The sequence below is a fragment of the Nelumbo lutea genome, chromosome 4 (genome assembly GCF_056320005.1).
Source record: "Nelumbo lutea isolate HS-2025 chromosome 4, American lotus-T2T, whole genome shotgun sequence".
Classification (NCBI taxonomy): domain Eukaryota; kingdom Viridiplantae; phylum Streptophyta; class Magnoliopsida; order Proteales; family Nelumbonaceae; genus Nelumbo; species Nelumbo lutea.
The window spans coordinates 50,224,874-50,249,774 of NC_142687.1; the positions used below are offsets into that span (position 1 = coordinate 50,224,874).

The following is a 24,901-nucleotide window of genomic DNA, read 5'->3' on the forward strand; positions in this document are numbered from 1 at the left end:
CAACAAAATGGGGTATCAAAGAGGAAAAACAACCATGTTATTGAAGTTGCCAGAAGCTGTTATTCCAGATGCATGTTCCAACTCAGTTTTAGGGGGATGCTACTCAAACAACTATATATCTTATTAACAGAATTCCCTCATGGGCCTTGTATCTCTAGTCTCCTCATCAAGTTCTTTTTCCTGATGAGGATACATTCTATCTTCCTCCCATGGTTTTGGGTGTGTTTGCTTCGTCCATGCAATGTGTCCTTCTAGGCTGAAATTTGATCCAAAGTCTATCAAGTATGTCTTCTTGGGATATTCTTCAGTCCAAAAGGGGTGTCGTTGTTATGACCCTTGTTTTTGGAGAAAAGGTATGCATCCAAATATGTCACATTCTTTGAGTTTACTCCCTTCTTCTCTATCTCTCGTCCTTCTCTTCAGGTGAAGGATGTTAGTAAAGATTGGACTCCCTTTTGTATGCTAATTCCTACAACTGATGCTGTCAATCCTTCTCCTCCTCCTCCTCCTCCTCCTTGTGGTCGTAGTAGTCCTCCTCCCATGCCTCCTCCTATTCTTTGGTCTTATCATCAGTTGTTCATCAAACGAAGAAAGAGGATGACTCCAAAGATTGAATGTCCATTACAATTTGACCTCCCGGACTCAGGTAATTTGGATTCTGAACATCTTCCTATTTCTGATGCCTGTGTTGAATCTATTATTGAGCCTCCTCTTGTAGATTCTGACCTTAACCTTCCTATTGCAATTCATAAAGTAAGACAGGCATGTGCTAAGTATCCTATCTCAAACTATGTCTCTTATGATACTTTGTCACCCTCTTATTGTGCCTATATCTGTTCTATTGCTTTTGTTTTTATCCCTCACAATGTTATCAAGGCAGTGCAGTTCCCTCATTGGAAGGATGCTATGAACCAGGAAGTGGAGGCACTAAAAAAACAAAAAATAGACATGGGAAATTGTCTCTTCCAGAAGGCAAAATTCCTGTTGGATGAAAGTGGGTTTACACAGTGAAGCATAAAGCTGATGGCTCAATTAAAAGGTATGAAGCTCGACTTGTGGTAAAAGGGTACTGATAAGCCTATATCTATACATATTTTCATACCTCTAACTTGATGATTTTGGGTAATAATGTTTTTGGAATTAGCATGGTATTGCACTAATTATGATGAAATTGTCTTGCAAGATGATTTGGATCTTAATTGTGCAATTTTAAGGAGTTCGATTTAATTGATCAAGATAATCATAGAGGAAGGACCATGCAGCAATGATGCTCCATGATATAGCCATGAAGGAGAGAATCCATTGAAATCGGATTTGATATGTATGCACAAAAATTGGGAAATTTCCTATTTTGATATAGTTCCCGTATTTTGAGCATAACTTTCTTCCTACAACTCGGATTGAGGTGATTCAAACGGATAATTAAAGATAAGAGAAAGGGCTACAGCTCTTTTGTTTATCACTCAACCTAATCCCTCCATCAACCTAGTGAAATTAGAGCTACAAGTTTTGGGTCTGGCAGTTGGCAGTGCAGAAGAGATAGGAATTCAACTGAGATAAAGACTAAGAAACCTAATTTGTGTTGAATTAGGAGTCTGCATTGAGAAGAAATTGATGGGGAGGCTACACTATAAAAAGGGCCATAGACTCAAGGCAAAGGAGCACATCCTTAGAGAGAATTTAGTAGAGAAGAGAAGAGGAAGCAGTCTCAACACATCAGAAGAGAAGAGGAAGCAATTTTAGCACGCTAGAGAAGGAAAGGAAGAGTCTGAACTCAAGAGGGAGAAAGGCTTAGTTACTGCACTTGTCTTCTACCTTCAAAGGCTAAAGTTTTCTTGTTATTCTATTCATTCTTTGATGTGTTCTTGCTGTGTTTCCCCTTTAATTTTCTTGAGTATGTTGAATTTAATGATGTCTAGCTAAATTCTCTTATCTAGGGTTTAGATGGATTTTGATCTTAAGATTATATAGTTATTTGTTTAATTCAATTCAAGACCTTTATTATTTGCATGAGAAATTTTTATTGCTATGCTTAATGCTTTAAAAGAATTAGTCAATCTTTTAATGATTTGATGATTCATGCATGACTGACCAAAGTATTGTTATGAATTAGATCCCTAGGCAATAAAAATCGCATGATAGACTATAATATCGAAAGATGATTATCTCATGTGTGAGAATCAAGGAAGCTCAGTGAGTCAAATCCCCTTCTACGACTAGAGGTTTCCAAAGAAATTAATGCTTATTTTTCCTTTTGACAATCACTTAGAAATTTGATGGTAGAATTGGATTAATAAAGGATTAATATGACTTGAGAAAGCTTATTAACTAATTTAGGAAAATCCACCATCACATGCAAATACCTTTAATATACCTTAGGGTAATTTCGGTCTTGAGTTGGATTAAATAGGTAGTTATGTAACCTTGATTTAATGAAATCTAAACCCTAGCTGCATTCATCCATCAATTCAGCTTTTATTAAGTTCTTGGATTTGCATTAATTCTTTTAGTTTTTATTCGTTCAATTTATTCATGAATTCAACTTGCGTTAGTTTAAAATTGATTCGGTACTGTGATCTAGTCTCTGTGGGATCGACACTTTTCTCATCATTATACGCACATTTGACTAAGTTACACTTGCCTGAATTAATTGTGCATAAATCACACAACAAGTTTTTGGCGTCGTTGCCGGGGACTAGTTTATTGCATATCAAAACTACCTGAATTAGCCTTAGATTGAACATCTATTAGTTTTATTTTTGGATTTAAAATTTTCCATTTCAATTTTTGTTGGGTTCAGCCTTATAAAATTTTTTAGGAAATTTTTAATTTTTTCTCTTTCTTTTTCTTTTCTTTGAAGGTTCCTAGTGCATGACACGCACTAGTGGTGGAAAATTAATACCCTTGATCAAGAAATCGAAAGGACATTGAAAAAGCGAATGAGGGAGAGAAAGAACAAGATGACTCAAGACCAAAATAATCCAAGGACATTGATCTCCTACGCTATACCTACTCTGGATGGTACTACATCAAGCATTAGGAGGCCGAATGTGCAAGCAAACAATTTTGAGATCAAGCCTTCAATTATTCAGATGATCCAGATGAGTGTGCAATTTTCTGGCCCCAATTATGATCCTAACTCTCATATTGCTAATTTTCTTGAAATATGTGATACTTTTAAGCATAATGGAGTTAGTGATGATGCCACTAGACTTAGGTTATTTCCTTTCTCCTTAAGGGACAAAGCAAAAGATTGGATTAATTCTCTTCCTACAGGTTCGATTATTACATGGGATGACTTGGCACAAAAGTTTTTATTTAAGTATTTTCCACCTGCTAAAATGGCTAAATTAAGGAATGACATAACAACTTTTTCTCAATTTGATAATGAAACCTTATATGAGTCGTTTGAGAGATTTAAGGAACTGCTTAGGAAGTGTCCTCACCATGGTCTACCTGTTTGGATGCAAGTGCAAACTTTTTATAGTGGCATTAATCAATCTAATCGTTCAATGTTAGATGTAGCTGCAGGTGGTACCCTTATGAGAAAAACACCCGAAGAAGCATATGAACTTTTGGAGGAGATGGCAGCCAATAGCTATCAATGGGGCAATGAGAGAGCAAATAAAAAGGGAGTTGGAATTTATAATGTTGATTCTATCACTGCTTTATCGGCTCAACTTGCTGCATTAAATAAGAAATTGGAAAGTTTGGGGGTTTCAGCTATGAATGTTTCTTCTGTAAAGTTTGTGGGCAAGGGGGACACGCTAGTGTAGACTGTCAAGTAGGAAATCCATTTTCTTCTTCTTCTGAACAAGCGAATTTTGTTTCTTATGGTGGCAATAGGTCCAATTTCAATCCCTACTCCAATACTTACAATCCAGGATGGAGAAGCCATCCAAAATTTTCTTGGAGTAATAACCAACAAAGAGTACCTCCCAGCTTTCAGCAGCAACAACAACAAAATCCACAAGAGAAGAAGCCAAATTTAGAGGATATGATGGAAAAATTTATCAACAGTACGGAGGCAAGAATTCAAGGGATAGAAACTCAAATTGGACAACTTTCTTAAGCAATTTCGGAAAGGCCACAAGAAAGATTACCTAGCAATACCGAGAAGAATCCCAGGGAACAAGTAAAGGCCATCACTCTACGAAGTGGAAAAGAACTTAGAAAAGAAGAAAAAGATGATGAACAGGTAAAAGAGGAACAAAGTCAAAACCTTGAAGCCAAAGAAGGAGACCATGAGTCACCAATGGAGAAAAAGGGAAGTTCTTCTACTCTTAATTTAAAATCCTACAAACCCCCTCTTCCTTTTCCTAAAAGATTTCTTAAGGCTAACTTGGATAAGCAATTTGCTAAATTTTTAGAGGTGTTTCAAAAGTTGCATATTAACATTCCTCTTCTTGATGCTATTTCTCAGATGCCAAGTTATGCCAAATTTTTGAAGGAAATAATTTCAAACAAAAGAAAGTTGGAGGAGTTTGAGATGGTAAAACTTAATGAGGAATGCTCAACAATCCTACAAAATAAATTACCTCCAAAACTCAAGGATCCAAGGAGCTTCTCTATTCCGTGCACCATTGGCGAAATTAATTTTGATAAGGCTTTATGTGATCTTGGTGCAAGCATTAATTTGATGCCTTTTTCTGTCTTCAGGAAGCTTGGGTTGAAGGAGCCAACACCTACCACTGTTTCTCTACAATTGACTGATAGAAGTATCAAATATCCAAGGGGAGTAGTGGAAGATGTTTTGGTAAAAGTAGATAAATTTATTTTTCTTGTTGACTTCATCATTTTAGACATGGAAGAAGATTATGATATGCCCCTAATTTTTGGGAGACCTTTTTTTGCCACAGGAAGAGCTTTAATTGATGTCCAACAAGGAAAACTTAGCCTTAGGATTAATGATGAGGAAGTTATTTTTAATGTGTTTAAGGCTATGAAACATTCTAATAATGAAAAAGAAGTCTTAATGAAAGATTGTATTGATGATTTGGTAGAAAGAAAATTTCCTGCATTTAGGTTAGATGATCCTATAGAAAATTGCATTACTAACTCTTTTAATGTGAATGAACAAATTTTAGATGAGAGGCATAAGGAGGCCGTAGGCTATTTGGGAGAAAAGCAAAGAGGATTCGTGAAAAAAAGAGAAAAATTTTTGCCTTTGGATATTTCTTCCTCTTTTTCAAAAGCCAAGCCATCAATTGAGAAGCCTCCTACTCTTGAACTTAAACCTCTTCCTTCGCCTTTAAAATATGTTTATTTAGGGAATTCATCTACCTTACATGTGATTATTTCTTCTTATTTGTCAGGTCTTGAAAAAGAAAAGTTGATAAGGGTGCTTAGGGAACACAAAAGGGAAATTGGATGGAGCATTGGTGACATTCAAGGAATAAGTCCATCAGTTTGCATGCACAAAATCATGATGGAAGAATGATTCAAGCCTATGGTGCAGCCCCAAAGGAGGTTAAATCCTAATATGAAAGAGGTAGTAAAGAAAGAGGTGATAAAATGGCTTGATTCAGGTATTATCTTTCCTATCTCTGATTCTTCTTGGATAAGTCCCATGCAAGTTGTGCCAAAAAAGGGTGGGGCCACTGTAATCGAAAATGAAAATAATGAATTAATCCCTACAAGGACAGTAACAGGTTGGAGGGTATGTATCGACTATAGGAAATTAAATGATGCTACTAGAAAAGATCATTTCTCCCTTCCCTTTGTTGATCAAACAATTGAAAAACTTGCTGGTCAGGAATTTTATTGTTTTCTTGATAGTTATTATGGTTATCACCAAATTCCTATTGCTCCTGATGATCAAGAGAAAACTACCTTTACATGCCCCAATGGAACATTTGCATTTAGGAGAATGCCTTTTGGTTTGTGCAATGCCCTTGCTACTTTTCAAAGATGCATGTTGTCTCTATTTTCGGATTTCATTGATGATTTTATGGAGATATTTATGGATGAATTCTCTATTTTTGGATCTTCATTCGATGCATGCTTGCATAGTTTGTCTTTGGTGCTTAAAAGATGTGAGGAATCTAATCTTGTTCTTAATTGGGAAAAATGTCATTTTATGGTTAAGGAAGGAATTGTTTTAGGCTACAAAGTATCTTCTAAAGGTATTGAAATTGATAGAGATAAAATTGAATTAATTGAAAAACTCCCCCCTCCAAAATCGTTGAAAGAAGTTAAAGGTTTTTGGGACATGCAAGTTTTTATAGAAGGTTCATTAAGGACTTTTCTAAAATTGCTAGGCCTCTAACTAATCTTTTAGTGAAGGACACACCGCTTGTGATTGATAGTGCTTGTTTGCATGCATTTAATTGTTTAAAAGAGAAATTGATCCAAGCTCCCATAGTTTCGGCTCCTATTTGGAATTTGCCTTTTGAGATCATGTGTGATGCAAGTGATGATACTTTAGGTGCAGTTTTAGGACAAAGAATAGATAGGAAATTTCATACCATTTATTATGCAAGTAGAACCATGAATGAGGCACAAAGAAATTATATAACAACTGAAAATGAACTACTTGCTATAAAATTTGCTATTGAAAAATTTAGACCTTATTTGATCTTGTCTAAAGTGATTGTCTATACTAACCATTCTGCATTGAAGTATTTACTTGCTAAAAAAGATGCAAAACCTAGGTTGATAAGATGGATTTTATTGTTGCAAGAATTTGACCTAGAAATCAAAGACAAAAAAGGCATCGAAAACATGGTAGTTGATCACTTGTCTAGATTGAACGGAGAGTATGTGGAGAGCATGGATGAACACCCTTTGCATGATGAATTTCCTGATGAGAAATTATGTTTTGTGCATGATAATGATGAACTGTGGTTTGCTGATTTTGCTAATTTTCTTGTAGGTGACGAGTTGCCCCCTAACATTTCTTTTCATCAAAAGAAGAAATTTTTATCTGATGTAAGGCACTATCTTTGGGAGGAACCATATATATACAAGATTTGTGCTGATGGCATTGTGAGAAGATGCATACCAAAGGAAGAGGTGCGGAGTATACTTAGTTTTTGTCATGACAAAGAAGCTGGTGGACACCATGGACCATCCAAGACGGCGGCGAAGGTTTTACAAAGTGGATTTTATTGGCCTACATTATTCAAGGATGCTTATGCCTATGTAAGTTCTTGTGATCGATGCTAACGAACAGGTAATATATCAAGGAAAAATGAGATGCCCCTAAAGAATATTCTTATTTGTGATATTTTTTATGTTTGGGGCATTGATTTCATGGGTCCTTTTCCAAAATCCTTCAATAATGAGTATATACTTGTTGTTATTGATTATGTGAGTAAATGGGTGGAAGCAATTGCATGTCCCATTAATGATGCTAAGGTTGTAATCAAATTCTTAAAAAAAAATATTTTTACTAGATTTGGTACACCAAGGGCTATCATTAGTGATGGAGGTAAACACTTTTGTAATAAACAGTTTGATAATTTATTAATTAAAAAAGGTGTTACCCATAAGATTGCTACCCCCTATCATCCCCAAACTAGTGGACAAGTAGAAATTTCAAATAGGGAATTGAAAGGTATTTTGGAAAAGACTGTGAGCTTATCTAGGAAGGATTGGTCAATGAAATTGAATGATGCACTTTGGGCCTATAGGACAACTTTCAAAACATCCATTGGAATGTCTCCTTATAGGTTGGTGTTTGGTAAGGCGTGTCACCTCCCTGTTGAATTAGAGCATAAAGCATATTGGGCAATGAAACTGCTTAACTTTGATTTGCAAGTTGCAGGTGAACAAAGAAAGATGCAATTGAATGAACTTGAAGAATGGCGGCACCAAGCTTATGAGAATTCTAGAATTTATAAAGAAAGAACCAAGGCATGGTATGATGCACACATTAAAAAGAAAGAGTTTATAGTTGGAGACAAGGTTATTCTTTATAATTCTAGATTGAAGCTTTTTCCCAGCAAACTAAAGTCAAGATGGAGTGGTTCATACATAGTAACTAGAGTTTTTCCTCATGGTGCAATTAAAGTATCTAGTGAAATTAAGGAGACTTTCAAAGTCAATGGGCAAAGATTGAAGCCTTACATTGATGGTGGACATAATCCTTTCTTCAAGTCCACCATTCACTTGAAGGATCCATGAAAATGGAAACAGAGTCAAGCTAACGACTATAACTTAGAACTATATTTTTCATTTATGCACTTTAGGATTTCTAATTGTTTCATGTTTCTTTATTTCTTTTTAAGTTTTGTTTTAATTTTTGCTTTCTCTTGTTATTGTTGTTTCCTTCTTCTCTTTTGATTGATGAAAGGTAGGTTGCAATTTTGGAGTCTATGGATAGGAAATTTCAGCATAGCATGTATAGTTGAAACCAAGACAAACGCAAAAGGAAGTTTATTTCCCTTCTTTTTGCCCTTTAATTTATTTAACATTGAGGACAATGTTAAATTTAAGTTTGGGGGGGGGGGGGAGAAGATTGCAAATTTTTTGAAAATTTTTGTGAACCCGAGAGCATGGTATGATTACACCATTTTTTTTTTTTTTTTGTTTTTTGAAATATGCTTTAGCTTAAGTTTGTGATTGCTAAATTTTTCTTGATGACTAAAAGCCTATGATAAATTCTTGATTGAAATCGAATATGACTTAGAAAAGAAAGATAAATTCTAATCCTGAGGATTGATTGATTCTCGTATTAACTCTATTGTGTCATGAAAGTTGAAATTCTTGAGCACATTATGCTATGATCTTGTGAATTGTGTGCAACTTGGTGAATGATTATGTGAGCTATATGGAACAATATGATCATTATGTGATATTCTATAACTTGTTTGATTAGCCTTTCAGGCAAAATCCTAAACAACATATTACTTTGGAGATGATTTAGGCCATCTTTAGATCGTTTGAGCATTTTCAAGCCAACCTTGACATATTTCAATCCTTAGTTACCCTTTTGAGCATTTTCAAAAGAATGACATATGCAAAGCATATGATTAGCCACCATTTAAATTCTTTTCTTTAACACTCATTGTACTTAATCTGTCAAACCCGAAAAACCATGGTCTACCCTTCAAGAGAGTTTAATTTTGCATAATATTGATGAATGAAAGAAGGGAAGATGAAAGAAAAAGAAACAAAAAAAAAAAGAAGTGTTGAGAAAGAAATAAAAGAGGCTTCAGAAATATATCATGAGTCTAAAATTATGTGCTGAAAAGTTTATTCACTGCCCAAGAAGATCAAAAGAAATAAGTTTGGGGGTTGTAATACATGTGAAAAATAAAGAATATGGGGATATCTGGAAAGTACATTTGTATGTGCATACCCTTCTATTCTCTCTTGCTTTGTAATTCCTTATCCTTTCTTTGTTAGCTTCTACCTAGGCCTCACACTACAAGCTTAATAAAGACCTATTGATCTAAAGTTTTATGATTGTCTACATTAGTGGAGAAGGACTATGAAGAGCAAGCCTATGGAATATCCAAAAATTTCAAAGATCCATTGTTTTGCAAAATTTGAGCTAAGAAGCATGCATGACACTCGAAAATTGGCAAAACATACATACACACACTTCAATTTTTATGATGAGATTTTGTTAGCATAAGATTCATGATAATTCTTGGATGGTATTTTGAATGCTTTCTAAGTTATATACCTTTTACAATCTTTGAGGCATATACTTTGGGAAATCAAGATAAGCAAAGCATGATCAATTCATGAGCTTAAGTATGATTTTATTCATATTTTGATCAAGGACGATCAAAAGCTAAGTTTGGGGGTATTTGATAAGCTTATATCTGTACACATTTTCATACCTCTAACTTGATGATTTTGGGTAATAATGTTTTTGGAATTAGCATGGTATTGCACTAATTATGATGAAGTTGTCTTGCAAGATGATTTAGAGCTTAATTGTGCAATTTTAAGGAGTTCGATTTAATTGATCAAGATAATCATAGAGGAAGGACCATGCAGCAATGATGCTCCATGATGTAGCCATGAAGGAGAGAATCCATTGAAAATGGATTTGATATGTATGCACAAAAATCCATTGAAATCGGATTTAATGAAACCTTAACCCTAGCTACATTCATCCATCAATTTAGCTTTTATTAAGTTCTTGGATTTGCATTAATTCTTTTAGTTTTTATTCATTCAATTGATTCACAAATTCAACTTAGGTTAGTTTAAAATTGATTTGGTACTGTGATCTAGTCTCTATGGGATCGACACTTTTCTCATCATTATACACACATTTGACTAAGGTACACTTGCTTGAATTAATTATGCATAAATCACACAACAGGTACACCTAGTCTTATGGCATTGATTACTAGGAAACATTTACGCCAGTAGCCAAGATGAATTCAATCTGAGTTATCATATCTCTGCTGCCCACTATTCTTGGCCCTTGTATCAAATGGATATTAAGAATGCCTTCCTTAATGGAGACTTTCAAGAAGCTGTTTACATAGAGCTTCCTCTAGGAGTGAGAATCCCTGGGAGTGAAGGAAAGGTTTGTCATTTGAAGAAAGCCCTTTATGGCCTTAAATAGTCCCCTCGAGCTTGGTTTCACAGATTCAGGAAAGTTGTCTTAAAAATTGGCTTCTCACAATCACAAGTTGACCATAGCCTATTTATTAGGAGAGCTAATGAAAAAATAACTATGTTAATAGTATAGGTCGATGATATTGTTATCACAAGGGATGATAACTATGGGATTGCTAAACTGAAGTCTTTCCTTGCAACTGAATTCGAAATTAAGGATCTCAGAAATGTCTAGTATTTCCTAGGGGATGAAACAGCAAGGTCAAAGAGAAGCATTTATATTTCTCAGAGGAAATATGTTCTTGATTTGCTTCAAGAGGTAGGAATATTGGATTGTAAACCGAATGAAACTCCAATTGATCCCAATCATAAGCTGCGAGTTGGTGATGGAGATGTTCTTCTTGACAAAGGTGTGTATTAGAGACTTGTTAGTTGCCTTCTCTACTTGTGTTTGACTAGACCAAATATATCATATGCTATAAGTGTGGTCTGCCAATACATGCACAAGCCTAGATCATCTCATATGCAAGCAGTGAATATAATACTTGCCTATTTGAAGGGATGTCTTGGAAAGGGGATATTGTATTCTAATCATGGGAATCTGAAGGTAGAGGACTATTCTGATGCTGACTGGCATGTTCTATTGATAATAGGCGGTCTACTTCTGGCTATTGTACATTGGTGGGTGGTAATGTTATATCTTGGAGAAGTAAGAAGCAATCAATTGTGGTTTGATCCAGTACAAAGGCAGAGTACAGAGCTATGGCGCATGGAGTCTCAGAATTGTTGTGGTTAAAGAACTTGTTGATAGAAATAGGAGTGCAAATTGATAATCCAATGATATTATATTGTGACAATCAAGCTTCCATAAACATAGCCCACAACACTGGTCAACATGATCATATAGAGCATATTGAGGTTGATCGACATTTCATTAGAGAAAGAGTTGCCAATGGAGAGATTTGTCTACCTTTTGTGAGGACTGAAGACCAGTTGGCTGATTTTCTTACTAAAGGTGTTCCCAAATCAAAGCTCAACAACAATTTGAACAAGCTGGGCATGATAAATATCTATGCTCAACTTGAGGGGGAGTGTTAAGAGTGTGGGGGCATTTCTATCATTTTGTGTTTTTTTTTTTTTGTATTTGGGACCTATTTAATTTTGCTTATGAAGAGGAAATGAAAAGTCTCTTGGTGTGAACAGTGCCACACCAAGCATTCTCAACACTTTCTTTCTTTCTTTCTTCTTCTTTTCTTCTCTCTTCAACATCTCTAAGAATGGCCTATACCAATTCATTGGTGTCATTTGGTAAGTCTTTTTTGAAAGATCTTCTGGTAGATCTAACAGCCAAAAGACGATGTGAGCTTTTGCATTAAGATCTTAGTAGTCTAAAGACCATTTAATTAAAGCGCATCTTCCTGTGTATCTTTCTGCATAAAGACGCGATGAAAAAAGTTGAAAAGCTCCATTTAGAGCATCTCGAAAATAGTCTAAATTGGGTTTCACATGTTTTTTTGAGGTAGCATTTTTTGGCGGTTAGATCTTCCCCAACCAAATGGGAAAAGACCAAAACACGGGCTACTGGGCTTCTAAATAGCCAACAGCCCTTGTCGAAAGATGCACCAAATGGGGCCTTAGGCGATTGTCCCTTGATAAATCTTAGCCTATTATTATATAAATGCTGATGTTTATGGGTCTCTACCCCACAACATAGATCAACACCAGAAGAGTGTAGAGAAGATGAGAGAATGTTTAAATATTCTGAAAATATGAGGATGGATATAAGCATGTGATCAATTTTATTCATGTTACAATCTTAGGGTCTGTTAGTCTGTGAACTTGCTTCAATTTGGAATAAGAATAAGAAAAAAAAAACCATAGATCAACACCAGATGAGTGCAGAGAAGATGACCGGATGTTTAAGCATTCTGAAAATTATGAGAATGGATATAAGCATGTGACCCCTTTTATTCATGTCACAATCTTAGGGTCTGTTAGTCTGTGAACTTGCTTCAATTTGGAATAAGAATAAGAAAAAAAAAAGCATATATTAACACCAGATGAGTGCAGAGAAGATGAGAGGATAAATAAGTATTCTGAAAATTATGAGGATGGATATAAGCATGTGACCCCTTTTATTCATGTTACAATCTTAGGGTCTGTTAGTACAACCAAATGACTTATTGCAATGTCTTTTAATTGATAAAATAGTTATATAATAAAACATTCTCTTCAGCGCATGAGTTATTCAAAGATAATGCTATCAGCCGTTCAGTTTATCCACTTCAGCCATTCTCAATTGGACCCTTAGGGACTACTTAAAAGTGGCTGATTTGAATGAGTTATTGGCTTGTCTTTTAGTGGACAAAATAACTTATAAACTCACAACTTAATTATAAACAACTTGGTCACTAAAAAACAAATAAGTCATTCAGTTCAGCCGTTATCAAATGGCTCTTCTTGAAATAAGCTGGATTATTTAAACCTTAAGGTGATGATCTGTTAGATATTTAGGGACCGTTTGGTTCCTAAGAATAGGAGTTTGGAATTGGAATTGGAATGGGCCATTCCAATTCCAACTGTTTGATTGGGTAGAATCAGAATCACATTTTCATTCCTGGTGAAATAACATTATTCCCTCATTTGAGGGTATGCCCATTTCCTCTCTGATTCAAATTCCTATTACGATTCCTGTCTGAATCAAACAAAATGTGAGAATAAACCACTCTGAATAATTCCAATTTCAATGGATTTTAATTCCAATTCCAACTGTTAACCAAATGGATCCTTAAATACTAATCGGTAATATGTTTTTTCTACGATGAATTCCAATTCAGAGTTCCTTCTTTTCGACTCTTTTTACGCCCTTTCCTCATTCGATCAAAACTTAAAATCAAAACAAATACAATAAGCACAGAATTGAAGGAGAAAGACGCATCGGCTTGTCAAACATAACTAAATTCAACCAGAATTACAACTCGTGGAAGTGTAGTTGTGTTTATTCTCCTCTATGCAAATTAAAACAACGACGTTTATTCTTGCCCGTTTTCACCATGCCAGTCCCAGGGAGTGTCTGTAAATGCACCAAATCAGCAATATTATAATGAGAAATAACGTAAGGCTATGTCTGGTTTGATAGAGAAAATGATAGAGAAACTAGAGCTGTGAATGGATTGGGTCTGGTTTGGGACAGGGTGTAACAGTCCCGATTGTTAACCGGTTCCACAAGGTAGATCCAGAACCAGAATAACCAATTATTAATCAGGATAATCAGGTCTGACCTGATCAGGCCCGATTATTTTTGATAAGAACCTTAATAAAAATAATATTAAAACTATTTATATGTTGACAAAATAAGTATTAATTTTTAACGAAAATTATCTTATATACGGTCTATGAAAATAACTATAAAATCAGTTCAGAACCGGTCCCAACCCAATTATTCATCGGGACAAAACCACAGAACCAGAACCAACATAACCGGTTTGATCGGTCCATTTCTATCGGGGTAGCCTAAACCCATTGACAATCCTAGGAGAAACAGAAATCTGAGGGATATCTATCAAACCAAATACAGCCTAAAATATGTAGAAAAGAACAACAGCAAGCAAAAGATGTGTATATTACAAAGTGCAGCTTGATCCCATTGTAGATCACAGCGGTTTAGGGCGTAGAGGATGCATCCAATAACTAGTTGATCGAAGTGGTTTCTAGTTCCATAATCTCTGCAATATATATATCTTACAGTGAAGCACGTATGTTCCATTACACACTGCGGCAGACAACTTTCCCACTTGGGCCATTTTATGAGGTCGCTTGCTGCGTCGACCTCCACATGGCCAAGCAGCAGCAGAGCCAACATTATCATGGCCACCACCCTTGTTGAACTAACACCCATCTCGTCGTCTTCTTCTTCTTCTTCGTCTTCTTCTTCTCCTCCCTTCTTTCTTCTGCTTTTGCTTTCGTAAGCAGTCCTGATCGCCGGTGGCCAGTTAGCCTTTGCTTATATTTGTGTCTGTGTGTGTGTGTGAATGTGAACCGTTTCAATAGTAGTGATAATTTATTGAATGTAATTTATGTTGGGTCAGTTTCTCTCTTAACAGGTTTCAAGAAATAAATCTTGCTTGAATAATTTGCTATTACTTCTACTTAATAGACAAGTTAAAGGGCTAGATTTAATGTTGTTAATTGCTTTTTTTTTTGTGGTTTAGTCCATCCATATGGACATTTTTCTATTCTCCCTTAAAAAAGCCATACTAAAGATATACGAGCTTCTTCTTGACGGTTGAGACAAGTTCATCACATATGCACCATTTGTCTGGAGAGTTGTATCAATTTTTCTGGGCCCTTCGTCTGTTAGGCTGTGTTTTGTTTGGTAGAAAAAAGAGACACAGAAGGATCTTTTAGACAGCAATTGGAAGGGGGCTTTCCAAAACTTGACTTCTATTTTTAATGGATTATTCATTACAAAAACATAAATTCTGAATTCAATGAATATCCTGTTCTCCTGAATTAGAAGAATAGAAAATTGGTTGGCTGAAAATCTGAGCACATCATGGGTAATGAGGAAGATTTAATGTTTTCATCAGATACTGAAGTTGTTTTTTTTATTTATTGCATTTTTATTCATCCCTTTTACCTTTTCCTTATTTTCCTTAAAATTTTATTTTTTGAATGATGAAACTACTAAAGCAGAGAGTCATCCATTCCAGCATTTGATAGCTATTTTTATTCATGTCCCTATACCATTTTTCTTCAAAATTTAATAGCTATTGTGAGTGTTCATTGTAAACTTATTATCATGGTTAAAGGAGATGACCAGAAATTGGATAGATATGTGAGAGTACAAGATATCCATGGCAGCTTTGACTTATTTTCTCTAGTGCATAGATGCCTTGGGTAGAACCATGGTGACTGCAACATGAGACTGTCAATGCACTCAACCTCTTAAGTGAATTTTTTCTAGTGCAGATAGCTCTTAGTACATTTTTCAATAACATTTAATGGGAGATTTTCTCTAACATCCCCTAGCTTTGATTGTTTCCTTTTCCTTGTGTTATTCTACTCTGGTTTGACCAGGCCCAAACTAAAGATCCCAAAACCATCTTATGTATTTCAGATAACACCACAATAAGAGACTAATCTTATTAGTTAATTAATCAAATGGTGTGCCTAGATGCTACCCCAAAAAATTATTTGCATAAAGCTGACTTCTAGGTGGGAAGGTTTTTGAGTTGTGAGGATGTTTTTGGGGGAGTAGAGTTTGGTTTGAAGTCATTTTAATGTCTAAATTTCTTAGTTTGCCTAGCAGTGAAGCATAAACTAACATGCTTATCCTAGCACTTGGCTTGGGCCTAACATTTTACATCTAGACAAGCCCATGAAAGTCCTTCTGGGCTGGTAATTGGGCTTAAGAGTTTTTATGCAAAATGCCATTGGTGGAAGCTTTCAGGTAAACCTAGGCCAAGGCTTGGCTTGTTTACAAACCTATAATTGGTACAACATACCGTTCTTTTTAGAATTTGGCAAAAATTCACTAAATTTTAATTTTACCAATGGAGCTAAACCTGCTGTATTGCCTTGATCTCAATCTTATTACAACATTCTTATTACAATTCCTAATAGAAAGCTTATCTTCGACCATTATTTAACATTCTTATTGCATTCTTACAATATAAAAGAAAAAACTTATCTTCAACTACTTTTCTTTTGTACAGGGAAACAAGGTATTAAGATCTCATATGGGTACAAAAATATGATTTTGGAGTGAATGTATTTTGTAAGGTACAAGTAGTTAATAATAATAACAAGGAATTGAAGGGAAAGGAGATCCATCATATGGATGACCGAACCATGCAGGGTGGCTAGGCGAAATTTCAAAAATTTCTTTTCTCCCTTCCGGGAATCGTATTCCTAGTTTTAGAAAAACTGCATTTTTCAATGATCGTTCTTGAGATAAACTGGACCAGATTTGAAACCAAAAGAATGGGAGACCATGCCCAAAGAGGGTACAAAAACCTGAGTCCATTGAAGAAGGCGCAACTTGAGATGAAGCAGGTTCAGCAATGCAATCCTTTAAAAAGAACTGCAATCTTTCAGCAAGGATCAAGAAAGGAGTGTGAGCACGAAAACAGATCTGATTTTCTAGCAAAATCAGAGGTAGAGAACTGATCTCTATCAGTCCAAGAAACTGGAAATCAAATTAGGGTTGGGTGGCAAGAACAGAGGGAAAGAACTGAATGCAGAAAGGTGAGGACTAAAGCAGTTCGCCCCCTCTATTTATAAGTCTTAAAGATCAGATCTCCTAATCCTATTAGGAGTCTTCAATCCAAATCATTATTTGGATCTGAACTCTTAAGTGGATAAGACTTATCCTCTTATCCTCTTGCTGATCCAAACCCATATCCATACCCAAATTCACCCAAGTCACATGACTGCTTAAGCTGTCATGTGACTTCTTAATTAATCCAGTTAATTATGGGATTTTGGCCCATTAATCTTGTAGGCTCACTTCCCCTTTTAATTGCTTGCTAACTTGGCTCTCTATTTATGGATTGGGACCCTAAAATTGATCTCACAAAAGCCATATAGGTTCAGCCTAGCCATTGTTACAAGGCCTGGCTGAATTCACTATTGAACACAGTGAACCCCTGAGTCTAGCCACCTTATGAAGGCCCAAGGACTATGGTCTTAAGTGAGATTAGCCCATCAGGTATAAAAGCCCTAAATGGTCTTACACTTAATCTCTCAGCCCTTAATGATCAATCACTGCCCAACAAGAGATGACCTCTTCCTTGGTTGCAAAGTATAGTGTTGCACTCTCTACTCGGATGGATCCCGGGAACTAAAACCTTTTGCAAACCTTTTTCATAAAACATAATATATATTTTCATATAAATATATTTTGCAAAACAAATCTCAAACATGGTTGAAATTGACTGTTGGCAGTTTTGGATTCCATCAGAAAGAGTGCAGTCCCCAATCATTCACTTTGTCCGACAAAGGGGCTGATCTTGTCACTATGATCATCCACTCGAGTGAATTCTTAGACGACCCCAACATACCCAGATTTTGACCCCCTCTCAGGATTTCACTAATTGGCATATCAAAGACAACCCAATCCAATACCTAGTGCAATACTATAATCGAGTCTAGGGGTTAGGTGTAACTTTCCAGTTTTGCCCACTAGTCTCCAAAGTCTAGGGCATAACTGAAAAATGGTTCGGGTTTAGTGTTTCAAATAAACACACACTACATGTGCTTCGGGTCTCACCCTGGCAACTGAGACAGGCTATCCCAACCGACTTGGCAGCACATTAGTGTTAGTCTTGGCAGAATAAACCTCCCCAAGTCTATCCAATGGCTAAGAACATTCTAATCTAACACGAGTTTCATAAGTGTCCAGTTTAAGGGTAATTACATAGAAAAATACCAAATATAACATGAATCATCTATGTACTTTTATTCATTTACAATAAATTTCTGATGTACATCTATCTAATTGGAGCTAAGGGCATACATTGTCTAATAGCTCCCACTTGCACTTAGGTTCAATGGGGTACAAGCCGGAGTCCTATACTGTCCACATGTTTCTCAAACACTTTTTGTGTCAATGGCTTTGTCAATGGGTCTGCTACATTTTCCGTTGATGCTACCTTCTGAATCTAAATGTCCCCTCTACCAACAATCTCCTATAGTACATGGTACTTCTTCTCAATGTGCTTTGACTTCGAGTGGGCTCTTGGCTCCTTAGCCTAAGCAATGGCTCCAGCGTTGTCACACAATAGTGGAATGGGTGATGTGTTGGGTGGAACTATTCCTAATTCGTGAAGGAACTTCTTCATCCAAACCTCTTCCTTGGCAGCTTCACTTGCGGCAATGTACTCGGCCTCGGCCGTGGAATCTGCTATGGACCCTTGTTTGCTACTTTTCCAGCTAACTACATAGCACCCCATCATAAATATGTAACCAGATGTAGACTTTCTATCATCTTGGTCAGACTAGAACTTGGCATCGGTATACCCTAGGATCTGTAGTGAACTACCATCGAATACCAGACAAAACTCTTTTACCCTTCGAATGTATTTGAGTATGTTCTTCATAGTTGTCCAGTGCTCCTGTCTTGGGTTTGACTAGTATCTACTTACCATACTTACAACCTGAGCAATGTCTGACCAAGTGCACAACAAGGCATACATGATGCTCCCTACGGCTGAGGCATAAAGAATCTCTCTCATGCCCTCAATCTCCTTGGGAGTTTTACCCTTAGAGAGAGTGACTCCGTGTTTGAAAGGGACAAGTCCCTTCTTGGAGTTCTCCATGCTATATCTTTTGACAATCTTGTCAATGTAAGTGGACTGTGATAATCCTATTATCCTTTTCGATCTATTTTTATAGAGTAGAAGTCCCAAGATATAGGAGGCTTCTCCAAGATCTATCATGGAGAATTGCTGTAAAAGCCATACCTTCACCGTAATCAACATTCCTACATCATTCCTAATGAGTAAAATGCTATCTACATACAAAACAAAAAACGTAACCTTATCTCCCACTACTTTTCTGTAAACATAGGGCTCATTCGGATTCTGCTCAAAGTCAAATTGTTTAATGATAGAGTTAAATCGGATGTTCCAACTTCTAAAAGCTTGCTTAGGTCCATAGATGGATTGGTAAAGTTTACGCACCATGTGTTCCTAACTCGCAACAATGAAACTTTGTGGTTGTTGCATATAGATATCTTTAGTAAGATCTCCATTCAAGAACACGGTTTTGACATCCATTTTCCAAATCTCATAGTCATAGTGTGCTGCTACAACTAGCAGGATCCATATGGATTTAAGCATGGCCATTGGCAAAAAGGTTTCCTCATAATCGATTCCCTCTTTTTGAGTGTACCCCTTCGCTACAAGACTAGCTTTATAGGTCTCAATCTTCCCATCAGCACCCTTCTTCCTCTTGTAGATCCATTTGCAACCAATTGCTTTCACCCAGGGGTGGGTTTACGAGAGTCTAGACCTTGTTGGTTTTCATTGAGTCCATCTTGGCTCTCATGGCATCTACCTACTTCAAGGAATCTATGACCAACATAGCTTCCGTATAAGTCAGGGGATCTTCCTCACTAAACGTGGCTTCCATCAAGTAACTTTCTTGATCATAGCCATAATTAACTGGAGGTCTAGAAGCCCGGGTAGATCTTCTAGGTTGGGTGTTATCTGGAATTTGTGGGACATCTCCCACTACTTCTGGGCTTTCCTCATCAAGAACAATTTCCTGACGATGATTGTCCAGAATGTAATCCTCTTCCAAGAAGTAGGCGTTTTGACTGCAAAACACCTTTTGCTCTCTTAGATCATAGGTAGTTCTGAGTATCCCCTAAAGGATATAGGTAGTTTCGAGTATCCCCAGTTCAACACGTACATTGCAGTTTCCAATGCATATCCCCAAAAGGATATAGGTAGTTCTGAGTAGACGAGAAGTGAATGGACCATATCTAATAGAGTCTAATTTCTCCTCTCCGACACACCATTTAATTGTGGTGTAGCAGGAGACAATTGTGATATAATCCCATTGTCCTTTAAGTAGTCCCTGAATTTGTCGGAGAGATATTCACCTCCTCGATCTGATCGAAGGGCTTTGATTTGTCTCCCCAACTGTTTCTTGACCTCTTGTTTGAACTCCTTGAACTTTTCAAAGGATTCAGACTTATGTCTCATTAGGTACACGTAACTATACCGAGAGAAATCATCAATAAAGGTTATAAGATAAACATGCTGGTTACATGTCCTAACATTCATGGAACTACATACATTAGTATGTATCAAGTCAAGTGTGCCCGTAGATCTTTCAGGCTTTCTCACAAATGGTCATTTCGTCATCTTACCCTAAAGGCAAGGTTCACAAGTTGGAAGATCTTCTATAGTTAGAAAATCCAAAGGACCATCCTTTACCAACCTTGTGATTTGATCTATATTAATGTGGCCAAGTCGATAATGCCACAGGCACATGGGATTAACCGTATCATGTGTTCTTTTCTTGGGAATAATTTCTAATGTAGTTTCAGTTATGTTTGTTTCTAGAGAAGGATGGAGGATATAAATACCATTCTCAAGTTCTCCATAAGTGAAGAATTTGTTATTCAGTTTAATAATAATTGTATTACTAAACAAAATAGAATAACCATCGTTGTACAATTTTGAAACAAAAATTAGATTTCTTCTCAAAGTAGGTACATAAAGACAATCTTTAAGTCTAACAATTCCTTCTCTGAAAATTAAATCTACAGTTCCTACGGTTGTAGCTGCAACTGTTGCAGAAGTCCCTAAGTAAAGTGTTACTTCATCGTCACTCAGCCTTCTACTTATTTTGAACCCCTGCAATGTGTTACATGCATGAATAGAAGCCCCGGAGTAAATGCACCAGGATGCAGAAGTGACCAACATATTGGTCTCTATGACAAGAGATTCAAAATTACCTTCTTTCTTCTTGCTCTCCAGATACTGAGGAAAGTTCCTCTTCTAGAGTCTAGTCTACTTGCAGAAGTGACATGCATCCAATGCCTAGTCTTTCTTCTGCTTTTTAGGCTTGCCAGATTTCTTCTTAGCCTTCCTATTTTTCTTTCCTGATTTTCCACCTTCAACAAGCATGGCTAACGGCTTATCCTTCTTTATCAATTCTTTGGCCCTCTACAATATATTGCTAAGTTCCTGAAGGCCAACCTTTAGCTTATTCATGTTATAGTTCATGATAAATTGATTGAAGGAGGGAGGCAGAGAGTTTAAGATCGCATCAGTTTTAGTGTCGTCATCTAGCCCAAAACCAAGAGCCTCCAATTTGTTAATGTAGTCCATCATTTTTAAACAATGGTCATGGACTTGTTGGCTCTCAGTCATCTGTGTGGTCATCAACAATTTGAGGACCTTCTTTTGGTCAGAATGATTCTACTCCTCATACATTGTTCTCAGACTATCCATGATATCCTTGGATACTTTGATCTTATCGAAAATTGTCTCTGTATCGGATTGTCTAAGGATGCTATGATGTAACACCGGGCAAGAGAGTTCTTCTCTTCCCATTCCTAATACTCTTTTTTATGGGCTTATTGTAAGTTACGAAACTAGTCAGCATAATTAGGTCCTTTAAGCTTATTGTCATCCAACAACTTAGCGAATTATCCTTTTGCCATTTGTGATAAAAGACAATATAAATTAGTCCATGACCTAAAAATGATTCATATTATCTACATAGAAAGGTCTTTTATCTATGTTCCATTTCCCTTTCTTCATCTCTGAGATTTCCCTCCCATTTCAGTGACAGAGACACGATTATGTCTTTGGAAATGTGGGAAATCACATAGGAGCATGAAGCCAACTGCTTCAGCTGCAAACCCCACCACTTTCTGTTAAGGATCTCATCCACTCATCAAATGAGCTTTCCCTTTGGCCTCTATCAAACAAGGTTCTTTGCCATTTTAGGTTAAACCTTTCTATCCAATAAGTGTTGACCCGTCATATCGTGGACCCCAAGGTACTGTGAGAGAGTCTTCCATTTTAGGATAGGCCCCTCCCACATTGGTCTATGATGCCCCTATCATCTTATGAAGCAATCCAACAAACTGGACCAACAAACGGATAGCCCAATTTTATGGTGCATTTCCTCGTTACTAATACAACCCATCTTCATGTTAATGACGAAAGGCCTTTAGAGAATTCATCATATGAAAATTTCCTATCACACGGACTTATATTAATTGGAGTGAACAAATTAAAAATGTCCCTAGATCTGATTTAGGTCAAACCAAAGTGGCTCCCACTAACTTTCATAAAGTCAAATTCAAATGGGCCCAAAATGGGCTAGGGTTCTATACGATTCCTCTTGTGGAGAAAACTGATTTGAAGCCCATTGAGAAGGGAGATCATCCAATGATAAATAGGGCACCATGGGAATGATGTGCATTCATCCAAGTACTTAAGGCCAACGTACGAATCACATTCAACACATCACACATATTCACATGCATAAATTGATCCAATCAATTAAATAATCTGTAAGGCCCATGTATCATCAAATAATATCATCTAGGTATATGGGCTAAATTGCAAAAAGCAGTTTGGCCCATATAGCTGTTATGCTTGAAAATGGGTTGATGCTGCTTTAACTTACCAAAACAAGGTTTTACAGGGGTGAGTCAAATTGCATCTTGTGATGGGCCACCAAACTCTTGGCCCATAACCAAATTTGGGTCACCTAAAGCATGACACATGGCACTGAGAACAAACCCCATTGAACCATGGGTTTAGTTCAACCAATTTGGACCAAACTAGGTTAATTCGGCCTAGGGTTTGGTGTCCAATACATGATGCAATTATCAAGATTTTGATCTGAATTAATTACAGCCAAAATTGACATTCAAGAATAGTAAGAAAACACAAGAACTAGGGCTGCAAGCATGATGGTCTGAATCTGATCCGGATAAATTACAAACCTGCAAGAAAAGTGTTAATCGCAGATTGCAGATTTCTTTTATGCAAAAAATCTTCTTCTCCTCCATGCGCTCCAGCAAATCTTCCAATGTAAAAAGAAAATAGAAAAACCTAATTTTCTATTAATTACATCAGATCGAATCCTATACATTTTGTCTAAAAAAATTATTTACAGACCAAATTGAATAGAACGAGATTGCAGGGTGTGCAAATCTTGACGCCATAAAAGAATTCGATCTCCATCACAAAAACAGCCCCAAAATTCATGAAATAATCATAGAACCATTCTAAAATTATTGCAGAATACTAAATAATTAATTTTAGATCAAATTCCCAAATTTGATAACCGAATTCTCAAAAAAAACTACAAATTTGCGCAAATTGGGTAAAATAGTTTCTATCGATTTGTGCTCTTTCATATCTGATCTAAATTTGGTTCAAGACTTAAACCTGGCTATGATACCACTGAAGCGAAGGGAGATCCATCATATGGATGGCCAAACCATGCAGGGTGGCTGGGCAAAATTTCAAAAATTTCTTTTCTCCCTTCTAGGAATCGTATTCCCAATTTTAGAAAAAACAACATTTTTTAAGGTTTGTAAACTAAAAGAATGGGAGAGCAATACCTGATACGGAATCCACACGTGCAGCTCCCAATGTAGGTATTCACACCCAAAGAGGGTACCAAAACCCACTTCCACTAAAGATGGCATAGCTTGATATGGAGTAGGTTCAGCAATGCAGTCCTTCAGAAAGAACTGCAATCCTTCAGCAAGGATCAAGCAAGGAGTGTGAGCACAAAATCAAATATGATTTTATAGCAAAATCAAAGGTAGGCAACTGATCTCTACCAGTCCAAGAAACTGGAGATCGAATTAGGGTTGGGCAGCAAGAACAAAGGGAAAGAATTGAATGCAGAAAGGTGAAGACTGAAGCAGTTCGCCCCCTCTATTTATAAGCCTTAAAGATCAGCTCTCCTAATCCTGTTAGGAGGAGTCTTCGATCCAAATCTTTATGTGGATATGAACTATTAAGTAGATAAGACTTATCCTCTTATCCTCTTGTTGATCCAAGCCCATATCCATACCCAAATTCGCCCAAGTCACATGACTGCTTAAGTAAAGCAGTCATGTGAGTTCTTAATTAATCCGGTTAATTATGGACCTTAGGCCCATTAAGCTTGCAGGCTCACTTCCCCTTTTAATTTCTGGTTAACTTGGCTCTTTTTGTATGGAGTGGGATCCTAAAATTGATCTCACAATAGCCATATGGGTCAGCCTAGCCTCTATTACAAGGCCTAGCCGAATTCACTGTTGAACACAGTGAACCCCTAAGTCCATCAGTATGGGCTCTTAATGGGCCCAACATTTACACTAAATGGTCATTGAGTCTAGCCACCTTATGAAGGCCCAAGGACTATGGTCTTAAGTGAGATTAGCCCATTAGGTATAAAAGACCTAAATGGTCTTACACTTAACCTCTCAGCCCTTAATGATCAAACACTGCCCGATAAGAGATGACCTCTCCCTCGGCTGCAAGGTACAGTATTGCACTCTCTACTCAGATGGATCCCGGGAATTAAAACCTTTGGCAAACATTTTTCATAAAACATAATATATATATATTTTCATATAAATATATTTTGCAAAAACAAATCTCAAACACAATTGAAATTGACTGCCGACAGTTTTGGTTTCCATTAGAGAGAGTGCAGTCCCCGATCATTCACTTTGTTCGACAAAGGGTCTGATCCTGTCACTATAATCACACACTCGAGTGAATTCTCAGACTGCCCCAACATAACCAGATTTGGACCCCTGCTAAGGATTTTACTGATTGGCATATCAAAGACAGCCCAATCCAACACCCAATGCAGTACCATAATCGAGTCTAGT

At 36.7% G+C, this 24,901-nt stretch overlaps 1 protein-coding gene and 1 non-coding gene across 2 annotated transcripts; one reads left to right on the forward strand and one right to left on the reverse strand.

Moving 5' to 3' along the window:
- Positions 1-3,347: 3,347 nt before the first annotated feature.
- On the reverse strand, positions 3,348-3,454 carry LOC148855684 (small nucleolar RNA R71). Its single transcript, XR_016095178.1, has one exon. It is a non-coding gene; the product is annotated as a small nucleolar RNA R71 (small nucleolar RNA).
- An 801-nt stretch (positions 3,455-4,255) lies between these two features.
- On the forward strand, positions 4,256-5,440 carry LOC148855685 (uncharacterized). The gene has a single exon (XM_088984941.1). It carries the CDS (start codon positions 4,256-4,258, stop codon positions 5,438-5,440), a length of 1,185 nt encoding a protein of 394 aa, XP_088841067.1.
- Positions 5,441-24,901: the final 19,461 nt, after the last annotated feature.

Coding starts and splice junctions, on each gene's coding strand:
- LOC148855685 (XM_088984941.1), top strand. CDS start 4,256: ATGGAGAAAAAGGGAAGTTCTTCTACTCTTAATTTAAAATCCTACAAA.